Source organism: Camelus dromedarius, chromosome 15 (genome assembly GCF_036321535.1).
Source record: "Camelus dromedarius isolate mCamDro1 chromosome 15, mCamDro1.pat, whole genome shotgun sequence".
In the NCBI taxonomy this organism is placed as follows: domain Eukaryota; kingdom Metazoa; phylum Chordata; class Mammalia; order Artiodactyla; family Camelidae; genus Camelus; species Camelus dromedarius.
The window spans coordinates 20,287,876-20,308,822 of record NC_087450.1 but is presented as its reverse complement, the minus strand read 5'-3'; the positions used below and the strand labels follow the sequence as shown (position 1 = coordinate 20,308,822).

Sequence of the window (20,947 nt, the reverse complement as noted above, 5' to 3'; positions counted from 1 at the left end):
CACAGAAAAAGACTGTGCAGCCTACATAGCACATTAAGTGGAATAGTCCTCACAACCCGGACTTGCATACTGTTTCGACCAACATTCCCTTTAGTTCATTGCTATTTCACCATCTTTGAACTCAAAATTAAATAGCCCCAGTAACAGGATTCCGGGCATGCTATTGGCTACTTGGATTCTCTCTCTGACAGGATGTGATGAGGCCTCAAAATGCAAATTAAGTGGGCGTTTCTCTTAAATCCTGCCCGGAGAATGGAACAGATTGTGAGATCTATTTAAGACATTTGAGATGAATTTGGTTTGGTGAGTAGCTCTTTTTTATGCCCTTTTAACTTTAAAAGCTGTCTCCCAGCAATTCTTGGTCCCTAAGTTCATTTCTACCATTGGACGGGTGGATTAAAGGAGGAACCGTTCCAGACAGCGACCTAAATGTGGCCTGTCATCAGGATCCTGCTTGGAAATCCTTGAAATGTGGGACATGCTTACATGTTCCCCACTAGGACTGGCACCAAAACAAGCTTTTGATTTCATTCTTAAATCCTTCTGTAATGCACACTTTTTCTGCCATTCCTGTTTCTGAATTTAGTAGGTCACAAGGGAGAGATTTGCAGCTTGAATTCCTTTGCACAGGAGCTGGAGGCTTGGGTTCCAATTCTGGCTCAGCCACTAACTGCGTGGTTTCGAGCTTGGCTCGCACTTTTTTTTCAAGCTGTGTGATCTTAGGTCCTGCACGTAATCTTTGGGCCTCTGTTGCCCCGATCTTTAAAATAAATAATTGCTGTGGTTCCTTTCAAGCTGTCGTCTGTTCTTGTCCTGCCTAGATTCTAGAATCACTAGGAAAATTGATTCTATTACATCTATAAAAGTGCTCTATAAACCTTAAGTATTTCCTGGGAGCACTTTTTAAGATGTAAAACAAGGGGAAAGATAATGTGACTTAACAATAGGTATCTTAATTTACACTAAGATAGAAAGGGAAAGAACGTTTCCAGATTTTGCAGGAATTGAGATGTTCTTTGGCTTACTGTAACCCTGGGGGACTGCAAACTGAAAAGTGCTGTCTCTGCTAGGGAATCAAAGAAAAGGAACGTAACATTATTGTTTGTCCATTGGTTGAGAATTCAGGATGGATCCTTGAAGAAGGAAGGTGTGCTTGCAGCATTCCTTGTTTTTGAACTTCTAATTGAATTTCATACTGACTTCACAACCAATATGTTAATTCCTCAAATCTCTTCCCTCGCCTGATACCCAAAAAGGAGCCAAAGCTATGTGGCATGTAAGAAGAGAGACAACAACCTACAAAAAGCTTCAGTTCTGATCCTCTCGACAGCTACTTTCTGGGGACGCTGATCTCTAAAGTAAGAATTCTTCATAGCAATAAACATTAACACTGGGGGAAAATGCGCTAATATAAATAATCATCTTTAACATTAACCTCACTATCTAGCCCTCAAAAAAAAAAAAAAGGAAATCATGTCAGCATACACAAAACTTGAAAGATGTTCCTTACCACTCTAATAAAACACTCTTGAAAACTCCAAGCAGAAGTGCACAGGAAGCATTCTGCCAAGGTTTGGGGCACTCAATTTGACCACGGTAGGATCCATGTTTGCTCTCCTTGCCTAAGATTTTTCTTTCCCACTGGTTTTGATACATTTATTTCTTCAGCACCACCAATATTCAATAGGCCAGGTGCTGAGTGCTGTAGGAGCATCTGAATCTCAGCCATCATGGACCCAGACATCTAACAGATCTTTTTGTTCAGTGTGACAATCTGGACAGACCACAAAATAAATGTTCATAGACCAGGCTTGGGAGGGTAGGAACAATGTCCCATATTTGGTCCCTACCCTCTGAGTACCCAGGACTGTCCTCTAATCCAAGCTCGGTGCATGCTGGGCAACCAATTAATCTCTCTGCAACTTGAAGTTTCACTCTCTGGAGAGGGCGCACTGAGGACCCCAGTCAGATTTGTCAGTCCCTTCTGCTGCTTCCACCATTCACGGACAACCACGACCTTGACATATCGATAACACAGGGAGATGTCGACCCAATTCATCAATCTTGCATGGGTTTTCAAAAGTTCTAGCCCTAGCATAACACCATCATTTCATAATGAATTTCATAAATGAATTTTTATTTTCTCTCAACTAAAAATTGTATGGGGAAGATATGTTTGGGGGTTTTTTTGTTGTTTTTTACTTGTTTGTTTGTTTCAATGAAGGATCTTTTTTCTCCAAAAGGGAGAGGAAAAAGACACCCTTTACTCACTTCCTCTCTCTTTCCCAACCGCCCCAAAAATCCCATTTTAGAGATATCCATTTATTTACAAACTGACTCCAAGAAGAAATAAAACATGGAGGTGGATACACAGACAAGAAACAAAAGTGTAGTGAACACCAAGGCTGAAGTCGTTCCAAAACGCAGGACTGTTTGTTCTGTTTCAGTTGGGCCTCCCTTTTGAAGCACAGTCACTCTTTCTAGGTATTAGCAAGGAACTTAGCATGTTCAGGGAGGATGCTGTCACAGAATCACTAATGGTTTTAGGTTTCAGTAGCACAGAGGCAGAGCACGGGGCTGGGAGGGTTCCTCCAAGAAATAATCCTTGTCTGGAGGTCCCATCTCACCTAGGTGAGAGGAGGTCCCCAGAACTCATCCAGGTCACCTAGTCAACCAGGGTTATTTGTCACAGAAAAGCCATAGGGGAAAGGAGATGACAAGAAGGGATGCTTACTCCAAGCTCCCTCCTGCAGTGTGCACAGCTGTTGGTAGGAAGAGACACTGTGTGCCCTTACTAACAGGGGGCATCCTTGATCTGTGTCTGGGAGCCATACATGTGTGTGTTCACGAACAACTGTGGCTTGTGTGCTGCCATAGGGAGAGACACTCCCTTTGACCAGTAAGGTACACGAACGCCTTGCTTCTTTGCTCTCCTCACTGATATGGCCTTGGGCAAGCCTTTAACCTTGGTGAGCCTCAGTCTCCTCATCCACAAAGTGGAAGTCTTGAGATCTGTCCCAGTGAGGATCAGATGAAATAATGCACATGAAAGCTACTGTATAAACTGTAAGGCAGCACACGACTGTGAGGAGTCATTAATTATGATGAACAAGCAGGAAAGAATCCAGATGCCAATTATTTTGCTTTCTCACTAGGCTAGGTAAATCTAGCCAGAGGGTGAGTGGGTAAGATTTTCCCCACTTACGTTCACAGCCAGTATGTAAATCTATAATACACAGGTGTCTGAGTTTTATTATTTATAAACCTATTTTAATATGCTATATTGTTTCCAGTTCTCTTCTGGATCTCCAGGCAATAGAAAACACCAAACTGAGAAAAGTTCCTTGCAAATTAACTGGGCCAGAAGGAATTTTTATCACTAGTTTGTAGACCTAACTTATTTGTGTCACTAATTTCTAAGGAATGGGGCACTGTTACGATTATGATAGTGTGTTCTGATATGAACTTCTTTCCTCCTATACTTTTTCCCCTTATAAAATCTGTCACAAATTTCCTGATATGAGTAATAAAGAAGTTTTATGTTTGTTTAGTTGTCTACATTCAGATATATTTGCTAAAGTTTTGGGAACCTAAAATTAGAATATTTAATAAGCAACTACTGACATTTATCACCTTCTCTGGGATTTACCACTAACCCAGTGACGTTATCTTTCTTGGGCTAAATTAAAAGACAAATTCAAATCCTGTATGGTAGCCACCAAAAGCATATATTTGAAAAACAGAATTCAGCATGCCATATTATGCATTATTTAATGGTATGCAAATTATAAGTCAGACAGTTAGGGAAACCACACTTCAGCATTAATAAACAGCAACACTACTACTACATTAATTATGATATTGCTATGATTTATTCCCAAGTTTTGCATTTTGATTCTCCTTGAAAATTTATGCCATCTGATAAGCAGTAACCTATTTCCCCTCTTACACCTCCTACTCATTCCTTAAATCTGTTCCTCCTTTCCACCCGATGGGTGTCTGCAGGTAACAGGTACAAAAATACAGTCCTAAGCAGTGGCATCGTCTCATCAGCATTAATAATTAAAGAACAAGCAAACACCACCTAAAGCTCCAACATTTATTGTGTCAATGTTAAGCACACTTTTTAAAAGACAACATAGAATGTATAGAAACAAGGGGTTTGGGGGACTCATGCTCATTTCCACAATACGGGGAATTAGGTTTGGCTGGTCTCAGCAGGGCCAGGACGGCACTCGGGGCAGTAATGGTCCACGGGCCCTCTATATGGGACTGATTCACGGTTCCAGTGTGGGTCTGTTTTTTTGTTTTTGCTTTTTATTAAAAAATATAAATAAAATGGCACTGCAGGCCCGGGCAGGAAGGACTCTGCAGGACTCTGTCTTCGCACAACGGCTTCTTGGAGGCTACTGTCAGAAAACATCACAAACTAGCAGGATGACAGACCACGCAGATGTCGGCTGGGCGGCACGCGTCCACCCCGCCCCTGGGGGCTTCAAATTTTCTCAGAACTTAAGGGCTCTCGAGCTTCCATCCGAAAACTGCCACACATCTTGAGCTCTCTGGGTACTACGCCGAATGGGGGTGTGTGAAGAACCTAGAAAGAGGTTGGAGACAGAGGAGGAGGAGAAAAAAAAAAGTACAGGTGTGACTTGGCCCAGTGATTTTTCTGTTCTCTAACTAGCTTCTTAAAATTGTAATTTAAAGCAAGCACAGGTTGAGCCACTGGCATCTTAAACACGATTTCAAACTCAATCTCCCGCCTCCCCCAAATCTCTGACTTCTGAGTGCCTTTCCCATGCCTCCCTCCCTGCCTTCCCCCAAAGGACCCAGACCCCCTCCCCGACCCATCATAGGATAGGCCTAATAAGCTGGGGACACACCTGGAAGGAAACACTTTCCCTTATGACTGAGAAAACTGAGTAGGAAACAGTCCTTTGGTTGAGGAGAACAGGGGAGGGAGGAGGGAAGGGGGACATTTCCTTAAAATAATAACAAAATTATAAAGAAACAAAAAAATCAAAATTGATGTAAAAGCAGCACAACGAAAACATGAAATGTCATCAAGTTCAACGTCAAAGCAGCCAACGATTTACAAGAGGCGAACAAATCTCTGAAGAGGAAACCAGAACTCAAAATAGTTGCTCCCAAATGGCACCAAAAACTGCCTGTAGTTTCTTTCAAACATGCAGTTTTCTTTTCTTTTTTTCTCTTTTGTAAGGGGGCAAGGCAGTGGTGAAGGGAAGAAGGGAGTGGTTATTTTCCTCCGGGGCTCCTCCCTTGCTGTGCACATTGACTTGAAGCAGCAGAACTGGGAGTCCGGACGTGCAGAGGAAGAGGGCTACCACTGTGGCATTCCAGGCCTCGTTGCCATGGCGACCCGAAGCAGGGGCCTGGGGCCTCCTCGCCCCTGACTTGGCGCTGCAGGAGGCCCAGGGTCTGGAGCTCAGCTGCTCTCTCGACTGCCCCCCTGAGCAGGGGAGACCTGGGCTGAGGGCCCTGCTGTGTCCAGGTGGGCTCTGGGGAATCCCGTTCCGGCCCAGCCCTAAGTCACTGTCGTTGAGGCCCCTTTAGCTGAAACCTCCATCAAGCCCCTTTGTTAGACCTGCTACCAATGTTTAAAGCCCTAATAAAGTATAGTTAGCATGGGCGTGTACCACGTCCATCGTTATTTAAAAGCACAGCCCTCTATGGGTTGAGGGGGGTGGGTCCTGCTTTAGAGGACAGACTTCAGGGAAATGGCTTAATTTCCCTTTTCTGCCAGCTCGTAAAGACGTGATAACTGCTCCCTTTATCACTTTACAGAAAGGAAAAACAGTATTTGGATCAACCATTGAGTTGTGTTCGGCCAAGTTTAGGTTCTTGAGAACAATGACCCACATGAACAATACAGGTCTCCTTTCCCATTTGTAAGGAGGCATTAATCGCACCCCATGATCATGGATGACACTGGGAAACAGAGAGAGAGAGAGAAATAGACCCATCCCCCTAAAGGCTGATTCACTGGCCATGTGTTTTACTAAATGAAACAGCGGGCTACTGGGATAACAAGACAACAGCAAGCAAAAGTGCAGACCCAACCACCCATGTCTACAATTTGTAGTTAAAGCAACCCTGGAATAAATGCACATAATCCCAGTTCCATCTATGTGTTCTGATGTCCATGTCTCTGAAAATGGGTTTATTTATTCCTAATTGGGAAAGTTGCAGGGCCTTAGGAGACACTTAGGAAAATTTGCTAAGTGTCTAATGCCTTTTAAAAGTTAACAGTCTTTTTAAAACAACATTTTTCCAAGCAGGTTTAAAGAGCACTGCCAATCTCATCCTCATACCAGCAAAATTCCCACACTTTCTTTTTTTTTTTAGTGGGTAGTTGTCTGAAAAAAAGAGCATAGGAATGTGTACATTCTTGAACACCAGGCCCAGGGACAATGGAGTAACAGAATCATAATGAAAAACACACGATTACAACAGTCCTAAGAAATCATGTTTGTGTATGTAAGGAACAGGCGAGGGTTTTAAAGAAAATGAAAACGCTGTATTTCCTCCCTCACTCTCTGAGAGTAAAGTGTTTGAAGCAGGACAGGATGGGGCCTGAGGCTTCTCAACTCCTTTTCAGGAAGGCCTGAAATATCCCAGTACCTTTTAACAAACTTTTAGTGTCTGTGAGTAAACCATCTCATTTCCTTATTTCTCCAAATGAAATGATATCTAACCCCCACTGCCACTTCCTTTCAAGTTCTCACTTCAAGCATTATAAATATATACAGTATGTACTTATTGCATATACAAGAATGGTATTTAAATAAACAGTTCCATCACAGAATGCCCTGGGAAAAACTCAACTACTTCACACTTCCTGCCATTGCTGGTACAAAGGAAGAACCAAGCATTCACCTCACTTCTTAGCAACCATTAAAATGTGTTAGTCTCAGTCCTTTTGTACGTCCTTAACAGAGAGAGGATAGTAAATGGTCTCAGGATGAAGGTGGTACGTGTACTGGAGAGGTTCTGGGTTAACATCTGTAAGAAATGGTATGACTGTATTCCTGTTTATTAAATTGTTCTTGAAGATAAAAGGGAACATTTTAGGCATCGGGAGTTCAAGTATGTAGAGACCATTGCATTCAGGGGTGTCCCATAAACTTGAGAATTTTGAAATGTGTTCGTGCCCTTAGTATTTCTTTATTTTAAAACTTCATCATGAATTCATCCTACTGTTCAAAATTTTTTTTTGTTATTTTACATTAAGATTTTTAATTTTAGGATTCAGATACAAGATGTCATTTATAAGTTATATTCATGTTGCCTAAGTTTTCAAGCTTCTGTTGTGCACGCAGCCTCAGGAATAATATTTTATAAGAGGGCTTCAATAAGTCAGGAGACTAAGAACCCTGAAGTACCTGTCTCCCAATAAATTTATTTAACTTTGGGACCATGTAAATCAAACCTAATCTGTGATTTATCACCAAATGTTTGCACCCCTCCCCATTCTCCATTTGATTTAAGGAATCTGAGCATACAAGCATACAGTATCCACTATTAATTCTGTCGGGATGCAAAACCTAATTACACTAAGAGCATCATATACTGAGAAATTAAAATGAATACTGTACATAAAACCTGCACAGTTGTACTCATTCTTCCTAAGAAAAGAGGAATAGAAACACACAGCGGTTTTATGGACATTTAATATGGTTGAGCAGAAGTCACTATGTCCGAAACGGCATGGCCACTGAAGAATATTTCTGTCTTAAACAGCATCCTGGACTCATCTGTGAAGTAACCTCATCTAAAACCTATATCCCCTCTCACTCCACTGCCAATTATCAGTTTCTGCAAGTGCCCCCTCATTCTATCCCAGCTCCTGTACAATGCTCTCCCAAATCCTCTCTTACTGAATTCCTGTCTGCCTCCACTCTGCCTCCCACCCAAATGGGCTTTAAAAAAATACACCTACTTTCTCTGTATTTTAGAACGATAAAACTATTCTTGCCTCAGATAAAAGACATTCCGTGAAAAGGCCACCTCACAAGGCACCAGGGCATAAGAACTGAGCAACAGAAATGCTACCACAAGACAACAGAATGGCTTTTGTTTTGGTTTTTACAAAAATAAGAACAATGTCGTATCCACTCACCTACACTGGAAACAGGGAGACAGTATCACAGAGGTATGTGATAAAGCAAATAGATGCTGCAACATGCAGTATTTATAAAACTGACAACACAGATTTTTAAGGAGGGTTTTTTTTAAAACAGACCTAACTAGCTTCTCAAAGATGTTGCTTCATTTCACACATCTGTTGGTTGGCCCAAAGATAACTGAAGGGTACCTCCACCCTCATTTGCTATCAGCGAGTTAGATCCTATAAAAACACTTAAAAGATTCGTCCCATCTAGGGTCCTTAGGATCTCAGAATCACAGAGCAAACCACCATGTATCTCAGGAAATCAGTGGCTGATTCCACAGATTTGGCCACATCTGGCTAAACTCCTGCTTTCTTCCCCCCCTCCTTTTTTTTTCTCTCTCTCTCTCTTTTGCCTGATGCTTTCATTTCTGGATTTTTGGATGGCGGGGATGGGGAGGGGGCGGTTATTTTTGGTATGAGGAAAGACTCACTCTGAAACAAAACAGCTGATTTAGAAAAAAAAAACTTTTTTGCATTATGTTCTAAGATAGGGTAGGGATGGGAGAACAGAAAAGAACTTTTACACAACAAGAACAGCAAAAAATCCAAAGGGAATAAAAGTTTAAGATGCTATTACCAGTAAGCTTTTCATTTGTATCTGAATGGATTACTGCTAAGAGATGGAGGGAAAGTTTTTAACATCAGACTGAAAACACTTTCCATTTCTTCAAAATTATTCTAGAACTATAAAGTCTAAAAACTATTTCCATTATTTGAGATATGTCTATTTTAATATACTACATACTTTATGTTCCTTTAGGTATAATACACGCATCAAAATGCCCATAGTAATAATCCTGAAAAAGACTGACTGGCCTTCTCTTAAAACCTGTTATTTTCTTGAAAGTAATTTACAGAGTGTGTCAAATGAGGACACAAGAAGCTTACATTGTGTACTTTAATTTTTTTTATTTTTTTCAATAAAGGGACAAAATGGGTGTATGAACAGGTTAATGCAGACAACTGCCAAAAAAACACAGACAGTGGTTTTTCCAATAGAACTTAACAAAGACCAGAAACAAATACAATAAAAAGCCAGGTTGTAATGACCTTTGGTCATCCAAATAAAAAAAAATAAAAACAAAGAAAAATAAAAGATCAAATTAAGTGCCTCTGTTTTGAACAGGGCACATAAGCAATAATAAATAGTGACTCCCATAGTAAAAGATAAAATTTCAAGTTACGACAAACAGCTTTCATTACAGGAATAGAAAAGGCCAATAACAAAATATTCTGCATTGCCATTTACAAAAAAGTATTGACTAAAGCGGGCTTTCTCTTTAATATGCTTTGCATATGAAATTCTTTCCAATCTAAATATAAAGCACCATTTAGTTTTTGGCAATGAAAAAAACTGCAAAACATTGGTGTTTTTTTTTTTCCTTTTTTTTCTTTCTTTCTTTTACTGCATATGAAGGTAAGATGCTGGAATGTAGGGTGATAGAAGGAAAGGGACAAAAAGCACACTACATAACAAACCAACGTTATTAGCTTGCAGTACTGCATACAGTATGGCAGCAGGAAAAAGGAACGAAAAAGGATATGTACAACCCCTATGACAGCCATCCGTGTGACATTCTAGCAGGCTCCCCCAAACTGCCATTATATGGCTTCTCATCTGTACAATGTCACACTTTTTTGTTTCTCTCTCTTTTTTTTTTTTTTTTGAAGCATACAAATAATTTGCACTATATTATCCTGCCAAATTAAAAAAATATACTGTGGCAGCCTGTCTTTTTTTTTCCACTACCAAAAAAGGTACATTGATACCTTTTAAGAGAACAAGCAACAGTTAAAAATACAAGCTTCAATATAAATACTATAGTGCCTAACACTAGATGAACATTTAATTCAAATACCATTCTAGAAATACAGAAAAAAGACCATAAATGTGTTTTAGCATAGGAATCAACATGAGTGTGCATTTTCCTATATTTAAGTACTATATAATCTTAAACCTTTCCCCAATGTATGTTTTTTTACAACCTGAAGAGCGGTGTGTATCCAAGGCATAGAATTTCCACTACCATTTTAAAATGGATAACAAGTCTTGTAACACCACCAAGACAATGGAACCCTAAAATGCAGTTCCCCCCTAAACATAATGAAGTGTTTTTTTAAAAAATTTTTTCTTAACATTTATATTTAAAAAAGTTTTGTACAAAAAAATCCTTGCACTGTAGAAGCGAAAGCAATCATTCATTTCTATGTTAAGTGTATTCTGTTTTCCATTCACAGCGCTTGCAATGTTGAGTCCAAGTAAGTATTAGTCAAGTAAATGGCTGGCAAAGGTTTTTTTAGTTTTTTTTTTTTTTTAAATGCTCATCAATGAGATTGTGTTCAAATTATTTTTTTTTCAGCATTCTTGCAACTTTTCCCTTAAGTATAGACCTGTAAACTGGGAAAATTGTACAGTGCACTTAATTGTCCTATCTGAGCAGGTTTATTTTATACTCAACCTCTGTATCTCTGATTAGAGAAAAGATACAGATATTACAGGCAGAGTCAAGTGCTATTTGAACACCAACTGGGGCAGATGCTAGCTTAATAAAAAAGAAAAAATTAAAAAAATAAAATAAAAACAATGAATCCTCTTCCATGTTAACACAAATAGCACACAGTGTATGGAAAAGAAATGAAGTACAACTTTTAGGGAGCACAGACATATATACTGCTACTCTTAAAATTCTTTCTCTTTTTTAAGAATGTCACATTTAAACGCAAGTCTTAAGAATTCATAGTTAATCATCATTGTATCAATATTAGCTTATACACCTGTTCTAGTTTAAAATGGCAAATAGTACCATGTTGTGCTAATAAATCACACATTTTTTTCCTCTGTTACCCTCGGTCAAACCTTATTGTCAGTCTCTTCTCTTAAATATGCTATACGATCTTAAAGTTTATCATTTGATTGTCCGTTTGACAACCAAGTAGATCTGGATCTATTTCTTTTGGTGCCAGAATTTTTTTCAAAAGATGTTATTTAAAACAAGTTATCTTCATAAAATGAATTCCTTACTAACGTAATTAATCATGTTCCAGGGGTTTTGCACGTTGCACATTCAATTAAATCATCATTTAAAAAAAAATAAAACTTTGGGCAAAACAGCCCATTTCTTTTAAGCTCTCACCAGGAGCAAAATAGCTTTTATACTGGTATAATCAGTTTTGCTTACAAGATTAAACGAAAGGGAAAATGATGATTAACTAGGACATAATGGGTCATATTTTTAGGTAGCCATTGTTGTGAGAAACACAATATAGAATTATACGCTAGGTCCTAAGGTTTATTACCTCACCCAATGCTGAATTAAGCTACAAGTTTATAACAAGTAGAACCATCAATGTGGTTTTAATAGATCCAAGGCACTCATATTTTAAAACCAAATGATAGAATAAACTTGTTTTGTTTTTCTGTTAATTTGTCAATTCAAGGCCTTTTCTTCCTCTCCAATTGATACGCTTAACCCTTTAGAGACAGACATTTAGCTTGTAGAGATTTTCTTTCAGTGCCATCCATTCTGTCTATAGAGGGTTAATCCAAAGACTGTTTTTCCTCGTCACGTTATTAAAGAAAACTGTACATGATATGTATTACAGAATGTATGCAGCATGGTCTTTTTCTCTCTCTCTCTCTTTTTCTCTCAGAACGGAACTGGAAACAGCAACATGTTTTCTCAGCAACGAATTGGGGACAATTTAAAATAGCCATAACATACCATACATGCTGTCTAAGTTTAAAAAAAAAACATACACAACATGTAAATTATTGCACAAGAGAAAGGCTCAAAGTTTGCGTAAAATGCAATAGTATTGCCCCATACAGATCATGCATTCAAACGGTGAGAACATAAAGGAAAAAAAGAAAAAGAAAAAAGAAAAAGAAAAAAAAAAAAACAGGTGTGCTGGTGACAAGCACTCTCATATATTCTTAGCTTCCGTTACTTCTGTTTGTTTGTTTGTTTAAGTCACATGGGACTAGAAAAAAATCCTATAGGGAGTGGGGCTGGAGGGCCATGGGGAAAAGGAGGGGGGTGGTGAAAAAAGGAGGTGTCAAGTGGGAGTGAGGGAGGGGTATTAATATACCTCTATTCAGTTTTTATATCATTATTCAACACTCGATCACTGTGCCATTTTTTCATGTGTTTCTCCAGGGTACTGTACACGCTAAAAGGCATCTTACAAATTTCACATTTGTAAACGTCCTTCCCCACCTGGCCATGCGTTTTCATGTGCCTGGTGAGCTTGCTACTCTGGGCACAGGCATAGTTGCACAGCTCGCATTTATAAGGCCTTTCGCCCGTGTGGCTTCTCCTGTGGACAGTGAGATTGCTACAGTTCTTGAAGACTTTCCCACAGTACTCACAAGTGTCGCTGCGTCTGCCCTCTTTTGAGCTGGGCCTGCCCGGGCCCGGACCACTAATATGGGGCGTGCTCCCTCCACTTCCCGTGCCGCTGCGCCCCGAGATCCCTCCGTCCAGCTCCCCGGGCGGCGTGGAGAAGCGCAAGCTCCCGTTCTCCGAGGAGTGTTCCGACGAGGAGGCGAAAGGCGATTGTCTGGAGTCTCCGAAGCTAAGGAAGGGATCTTTGAGCTGCCTAGAGGCCGCGTAGCCGGCAAGCCACTGCGAGTACACGTTCTCCGTGTTGGGCATCGCGGCCGGGGGCAGGTCGAACTCCTTCTCGAGCTTGATGCGCTTGGAGAAGGGGCTCAGCGAGCTGGGGCTGCCCAGCAGCAGCTTTTTGGACAGGCCCCCCGAGGCCGACTCGCCCGGGGAGCAGCCGCGGCCGTTAACAGTGCCATCGTCTATGCGGTCCGACTCGCCGGCCACCGAGTCTTCGTCGCAAGTGTCCCTGTGGCCCTCGGCCTCGGCCAGGTGGCCGCGCTTATGCTTCTCGCCCAGGACCTGGTGGAAGGCCTCGCTGAAGTGCTGCATGGAGCTGAGCACCATGCCCTGCATGACGTCGGGCAGGGCGCGGCCCTCGTCGCCCACGCCCACCACGGCGCCCCGCGAGCTGTTCTCGTGGTGGCGCGCCGCCTCCAGGCTCAGCCCGAAGCCGTAGTCCACCCTCTCGCTCTCTGTCAGCTCCTCCTCCTCCTCTTCCTCCTCTTCTTCCTCTTCCTCGTCGTCCTCCTCTTCCTCCTCGTCCCCGTTCTCCGGGATCAGGTTGGGGTCGTTCTCGCTCTTGAACTTGGCCACCACAGACTTGAGCGCGCTGCTGGCGCTGCCCACCAGGTCGCTGGTGCCGGGTTCCGGGGAGCTGGCGGTGGAGAGGCCGTCGTCGGACTTGACCGTCATGGGGGACGATTTGTGCATGTGCGTCTTCATGTGGCGCTTCAGCTTGCTGGCCTGCGTGCACGCGTGGTCGCACAGGTTGCACTTGTAGGGCTTCTCGCCTGTGTGGCTGCGCCGGTGCACCACCAAGTTGCTCTGAAATTTGAACGTCTTGCCGCAGAACTCGCATGACTTGGACTTGACCGGGGGCTGGGAGGGAGGAGGGGCGGATTGCAGAGGAGGGAGGGGGGGCGTCGCCAGGAAGGGCGGCTTGCTACCTGGCTGGAATGGTTGCAGTAACCTTTGCATAGGGCTGGGCCGGCCTGGGGACAGCGGTGGGCTAGACGTGTTCCCTGCCAGCTCTCTAAGTCTCCTAGAGAAATCCATGGCGGGAGGCTCCATAGCCATTGGATTCAACCGCAGCACCCTGTCAAAGGCACTCGGGTGATGGGTGGCCAGGGCCATCTCTTCCGCCCCCAGGCGCTCTATGCGGTGGGGGTCCAAGTGATGTCTTGGTGGTGGGCTAAACAGGGGGGGAGTGGGTGGAAAGCGCCCTTCTGCCAGGCCGGAAGCCTCTCTCGATACTGATCCTGGTATTCTTAGCAGGTTAAAGGGGTTATTGTCTGCAATATGAATCCCATGGAGAGGTGGCTGGGAAGGACATTCTGCACCTAGTCCTGAAGGGATACCAACCCGCGGGGTCAGGGGACTTCCGTGTTCGCTTTCTAAGTAGATTCTTAATCCATGAGTGTTCTGTGCGTGTTGCAAGAGAAACCATGCACTGGTGAATGGCTGTTTGCAAGTTGTACATGTGTAGCTGCTGGGCTCATCTTTACCTGCAAAATAATACAACACCAACATCAATGTTTAATCACCGACGAGGGCATCAGCAATTGCTTATTTATGTTCCACCTCCAGCCTTCCCTGCCTCCAGCCCTCCACCCCAAGGCCTGAAGCCCTCACTGACCTCATCCCCTGGCCTAGATGGTGCTGGCACATCTGGAGGTTGGTGCCCAGTAAGTATCTGTCATATCAGTCTCCCTGCCATTTGACACAGTTCTAAGAATTTTAAACCTAGTCTCTAAAGCAGAAAAATCTAGACCAATTCAAGTTTGAGGATAAGGGTCCCTACATTGAAACATCTTCTTAACTTTCCCTTCTTTCACCAGCTGTGGTTTGGGGCAGGCCACTCCATCTCTGTGCCTCTGTTTCCTCATCAGTTAAGTGAGGGACTTGGACATGTTGGCCTAATGGAAACTTTGCTGCTTCCTAAATCCCCCTGGGTGACAGAGGAACATTCCAAATGGGCAATCATTTCATAGAGATACCAAAAAAGAGAAGGTCAACTCAGTACAATTCTCTATGGCCCTAGAGATGCTTTTAATCTTAGCCTGAAACACACTAATTGTTGCTATTGTTAAAAATGAGAAGGTACTCATGAAATAATTACATAGAAGACAGACTAGCAATATTCTCACATCCCAGCCGGTGTGAAAGTCAGTGAGTCCCAATTCTGGTTCCACAGCACCCCACAGGGACTCCCATTTTTATCTTAAGGGATGCTGCAAAAATCTCAAAAGAGAAGTTTAATTCAGATTTAACTAACAGGCTGTATCAAATCTTTAGGAGTTGTGCCCCCCCAGTCAAACAAATGCAAGTCTGGAGAAGTTAGGTGGAGTGTCTGGTGCCAACTTAAGCAGACACGGCATCCTAGTTTAAGAACAGTTAAAGCAGCCAGTATCATGATGGGCAGCAGGCAGAGAAATGCTACACTAGCCTCCTCCTCATTATTTTGAGAGGCTAACAACGTGAACCAAATTATACGACATCCTGTGCCCTCGGCTGAGCCTCAGCTCCAGTTGAGAAAGAAACAGAAAGATACAGTTCAGCTAGTCAACTCTCTGGCCAGTAGCCAAGACGTCTGGAGAGGGGCCCTGCTTAAGTCACATTATTTCTCTCTCACTGAAAAGAATCCGAGAATGGGAAATGCCGCTGTGGCAAGGAGGGGCCAGTTTGACTTCCCAATCATTCCTCTTTGGAGATAACTAAATTAAAAAACATATACAACCAGGGAGCAACTAACAGTTTTCCAGTCAACTCAGCATTAAAAAGGGTGCAAATGCTGGTGGCCAAAAGACTAGGATGAGAAAAATCACTAACTTCCCAGCAATTCCAAAAAGACACTGTATAAAACACAAATGAGAAATACACTTCAGCACCTCTTTTAAAAAAGTGGGGGAAGATGAGTTCCTTAAGGCCACAGCTAGTATTTGCCAGTAAACTTTGAAAAAGGAAAAAAATTCACCGTGGAGTTAAAGAGTGAGAATGAGAAATTAATCAATTGATGATTCCTCCATTTAGCAAGTCAGAAAGAAAAGCTGGCAGCGTCTTAACAGGAGCCCCAAACACTCCTGTTCCAAAACAAGCCAGCCTCACTCAAGCACTTGTCTGAATAATGGACTCCCTGCCCTGACCTTGTAATTTACTTTACAATGCATTTATAATCTCACTCAATATATCCCACTCCTGGGTAAATCTCTTTAACAAGATTAGATGATAAGATACCAAAATTAGGTTTCAAACATTTGCCTAATGTGGAGGAGAAAAAAAAGGCAGAAAGATTTTGAAAGAAAATGCTGACATTAGTATCACATTATCTGCCTATTTTTGTTTGCCTCCTCTCTTCAAAGGGAAATAAAAAGCATCATTGAGAGTATTTTCATAAATTTTTTTGTTGTTGTTGAACAATGACTTGGGTCCTAAATAGGCAAGAAAAAAACTATCTGGTTCCAACTACCGTGACCCTCTGTGGCTTTCTCCTTTGCCTCTCTAGAACTCTGTGTTATTATCATACATTTAGCCTGACAATCTGAATTGGGTAAGTAAAAAGGAGATTTGTCAGCTGAAGCAAGTCCTTAACACTTTCATCACTACAAATGCCTTTAAATCATATTTTACCTTATAATATTCTATTGAAGCCCAGGCCTGGACCCATAATTAGCGATGCTGGTTTTGCATGCACCATGAATGCAGCCATTGATAAATGCTGAAATCTCTAGCACTACATCAAGGATCTCATCTGTATCCTTTTCAAACAGACTTAAATGAGAAAAGTCCATTTTATTTTGCTGCCCTGAGCTTCCTAAAATTTTGTTTTCAGAGCCAGTTATATGATCATGCCACAATATGTTAACACTGTGCTGTTACCCTCCCCTCTCTCTCATACATCAGGTCAGAGAAAATGGCATTTTATCTTATAATGAGCACACAACATACAGTTTTCACTACCACATTTTAGTATTCCCATCAACTAGATATTCTAGATCATGAGGGCAGCTAGTGTAATCATAATGTCAATGAGAAGGGCTGTTACGATTGAGACTAAAGATTACATGGAAAGAACTGCTTTGAAACTGGTAATTATTACCAGTCCACTAATAGCAAATGATGCATTACGGTTTCACCATATAATCTGTATTTCACTCAGCTCATGCCAGTGCACCATATTATATTACAGTGCTCACAGATTCTAAATTCCTAAACTGCAGTCATCAATAAATGTGTTACTTGCCATAATTTGTGAAATTACTTTGTTCATAACATCTTTGATGGTTTAGAAAGACCAGAATTGATTTCCTGCGTGGCAAAATTAGGGCTACATTGATTTATTGACGTGTAAAATATAATAATATTCTTCATTTACTCTGATGAAAATCAACTTCTCAATTTGAGAGCCTCATTGGGCATTCGAGGGGATTGTTTTGATTTAGAGCAATAAACAGAGACCCAGCCCCAAGCACAGGAACTTGAGGCATCAAAACAGTTAAAATCAGCTATTAGCTCACCTACGGCTTTTACTTCATTTTATTGTATGGGAGGGAATGACCCCATTTCTAGTTTGTCACCAATGCTCAAGAGTCATGTGATCTAAGCCTCAGGATATGGAAGAGCAAGGTCTGATGCAGGACCCCTGCCTCTACTGTTTACTAGCTGGTGGCTCTGGGACAGTGATTTAATTTCTCTGAGGCTTAGGTTTCCTACCTGTAAAATGAAGGTAAAAAACAGTTCCTTAAAGAATTGTGAGGCTCAAATGACAAATGTATATAAAAGCTCTGCATAAACTATCAGGTCCAACACGAATGTGGGTTTTTTATTACACAAGGGCTTCCAGGGAAAAGACTGGAATGCAGAATCCAGGCCTCCCCAGGCCAAGAGGAGGTCTCAGTTAGAGGAAGGCAGGAGGGGGCAATTTTTTTAAGGCCCATGACCCTGGTGCACCCAGCAGGGAGGCCACAAAGCAAGTGCTAAATGCTCTGAAGGTCGAGGACAGCTGGTCGAGGCAGCTGAGTGGGGCCGGGGTCAGGTTTGCTAGAGAGCTTTTTGGAGCCCTACTACCCATTTCCACATACCTTGTTCTGGTCACTCCTAAATTGGTCCTGCCAGCATGGGTATCAGCGAACTAGGCTCCCTCCCACTGCTGGAAGTGGGAGAAAACAGGGGCTCCTAATCGGGCTCCTAGTGTCCCACCCCTCAAATCAAAACTCCCTGCCCTCAGGAGGATCGGGAAGAAGACAGAACTAAACTGTTTCCCAGGCAGCAGCCCTCGGCCACCTGGCTCCACCCTCCCCTCTACTGCCCTACTCCCTTCCTCCTTCCCTCCAAGGGTGGCTCTGTTCCCACAGCCGGTGTGAGCCCCAGGCACCCCCAGCGAAATGCGGAGAGCTCTCCCCACCCAGTCAGCATGTAGGGACTTGAAACCATGAGTCCACCCCCTAAACTCTGCAATCGGTGACCTAACCCAGGCTTTGGCCCAGCTTGGGGTTGGGGGGAGGAGAGGGGCAAAGGAGATGCTTTTAACCCCTGCACCACCCAGCCCTCAGGACTTGAGGGCTTGTGAAATTCACACAATAACTCTTTGTTACCTAGGATTACCTAGGAGTTAACAAAAATAAACAACGAGCTTTGAATTTGGTCTCAGGGAGCAGGCCCTGCCCTGCAGACACCATTCACCAGATGGTTGGGTCTAGTTTGTCTCCCATCCGAAAATGAGTCCCCTTTAAGGCCCCAACTCCAGCATCTTGCTCTTTATTATTCTCTTTCCATGATAACTTCCCTTCCTTTTTTTCTTTCCACAACAGGTTATTTTTTTTTTCATTTACTTTCAAGATAAAAATATTTTCCTGAGATACAAATTAGATGTCACACTTCTTTTTTTCTTGAACCTGGTTTTTTTGTGTTTAGGGTGGAATCAACCCCACTGCCCCCTGCCCCCGGCCCCATTCAACGTTTTAGCTGTGCGTGACTCACGCCATTTATTCCTACAGAGAGAAGCAAACTGTATTACCTTCTAAAACAACATCTTTCAAAAACATTTTTATAAACATACAAATCTAAATTTCATAAAAAGCTCCCCACTATAAAGGTTGGCTTAGACAAGTAACTGGATGGTGGTAGTGATGGTGGGGGTGGGTGGGGGCGGTATCTTTGAATTTTAGCAACATTACTGTGCATTTTTCTCTAAATCTAGGAGAAAAACAAGTAGAAATTATGTATGTATGCACATATGTAATGTACCATGCATATATAAAAATACACCATGTTTAAATATACATGTTAAGTGCATATACAACATGCATAAGGACAGCTCTAGAGTAACTCTAAACTTGACTCCTTTTGGTTCTGGCCTCTGCTAAAGACGTATGCCATGCAATAAATTCAAAGTCCCAAACGAGGCCACGGGAGTGAATGTCCGGCAATAAAATGGGCCTTGAACACACAGTGTATGCAGTCACCAGCCATGGAGCCACACAAGACCCTGGGGAGGAGACCTGCAGGGATGAGTTGTTATGGGCCCCATGCCTTCAGTAAGGAAAGAAAGAAAAGGGGAGGAGAAAAAAGCCACTTGGGGCAGAATGGACTAGGGGAGCAAGTGCCAAGTGAGTAATGGAATAATAAATATGCAGATGCCAATACATTTTGAAAGTAACTCCTTTCAGTACTTAAAAAGTAAGGGTAATTTCCAGAAACTCTCATCTCTACACATATAAACATTTGTAGAAGAAATAATGTTCAACTTACAAATACCCTGCGGGGCATATTCTGCACTCATCCCGGGCGTGGGGATTAGAGCTCCGTGTGCAGAACGAGGGGAGGAGAGGCCCCTCCAGTGCAGAAGTTTATCTGTGAAAGAAACCCAAAATCAAGCACTGAAGCTATAAACAACGTGCATCATAAACCACAGGATATCACATTTCAATTCCATTAAAATAGATTAACATCATTACAACAGCCTTGCAGATAGTTACCAGGCCCAAGGCCCTGTATCAAAAGAACAGTGGTGAGTTCTTTCCCACAGTTCTGTTTGGTTTTTAATTTTGGTTTTTTATGACAAAAGGGAAGGCGGGTTTATTCTAGGTATGGGGCAGTGGGGGGAGGGTTCTTTGGTTCATTTGTTTGTTTGTTATTCTTTGATTATTGTCTTATAAGAGATGTGTAAGCAGCAAGGGGAAAATTGATCGTATGTTGGGAAGGCTGGTAAAACAGGGGGATTTATCTGCAAGGCTGGTTTACATGCATATTTACTTTTCTTATAGACAAGTTCAAGCCAAAAACAACATGCTAACCAGAAATGAGTGGATTTGTGTATCATTTCTTCTAGAACAGAGTCCCGCTCTGCCTCCCCTGTCCCCCGCCCCCTCTTCCAACACTGTATTTATGACAGCACCTTCAATGATAGGGGAACCTTGGGCATTTCAGGACTTAGTTGGGCCACACTCTAGAATTCTGTCAATGGAGTACTCCACATAGACTTGGTTTCTTACAACACAAAGCAGTGGATGAAAAGATTAGGCCGGGGTTAAAATAACTTTGGCCAAGTCCTCACTGAAGGGTGAGGAATCCCACCACTCAAAGACAAGGAGAGACCCAGCATCCCCAAAATAGAAGCACCTAGAAAACGTGGCCCACCTTCTCCAGGCTGCACTCTGGTGAGGAAAAATGACTTCTCACACTAATAAACATAAATCTAGCAGTAAATCAAGCATTTCTAGCACTGAGATTTTTGTGAGAAAGGAAATATTTGGTTTGTGCAACCTGGGGATTATATGGCTTATGTGGTGAGTTCCTAGCTTTTCCAAGTCCACCTTGAGCTAACCAAGCATGTAGAGGTCAACCTGGAGACAGAGGGGAGGACAGATGGAGCAGGGACGCTCCATGTGCTCTAGAGGCTTGGAGTCTGTGATGATTGGGGGAGGCGGGAGAGAAGAAAAACAGACTTTGATGGTGAGTAAACAGAGCGTGTTTTCCATTAGCTTAATACTAAGAGCACTTAGAAGAGTTGTTGTTATACTCTAGGATAGTAGGTCTCAAGTGTAAAATACATCCTGTTCTCCTTCGATAGATCACGCTGCCAAGAACAGCCAGGGCAGTCGGCACAAGGTTTCCTTTCATGAGGAGCCTGGTGGGTAACAATGGTGCGTTG

General features: G+C 42.4%; 1 protein-coding gene across 8 annotated transcripts in view; it reads right to left on the bottom strand.

Moving 5' to 3' along the window:
• Positions 1–4,085: 4,085 nt before the first annotated feature.
• BCL11A (BCL11 transcription factor A) overlaps positions 4,086–20,947 on the bottom strand; it is a 97,664-nt gene continuing 80,802 nt past the window's right edge. For 2 of the 8 annotated variants that reach the window (XM_064494472.1, XM_064494471.1), the window contains exons 2-3: positions 19,546–19,647; positions 9,081–14,303 (exon numbers count right to left, since the gene is read on the bottom strand). In XM_064494472.1, the coding sequence (XP_064350542.1) occupies positions 12,283–14,303; positions 19,546–19,576 (2,052 nt within the window). In that variant the 5' untranslated portion in view covers positions 19,577–19,647 and the 3' untranslated portion in view covers positions 9,081–12,282. Of the gene's footprint in view, positions 4,598–9,080; positions 14,304–19,545; positions 19,648–20,947 lie in introns of those variants that run through there. The other 6 variants (XM_064494468.1, XM_031467083.2, XM_064494469.1 and 3 more) reach the window with 5 other exon arrangements.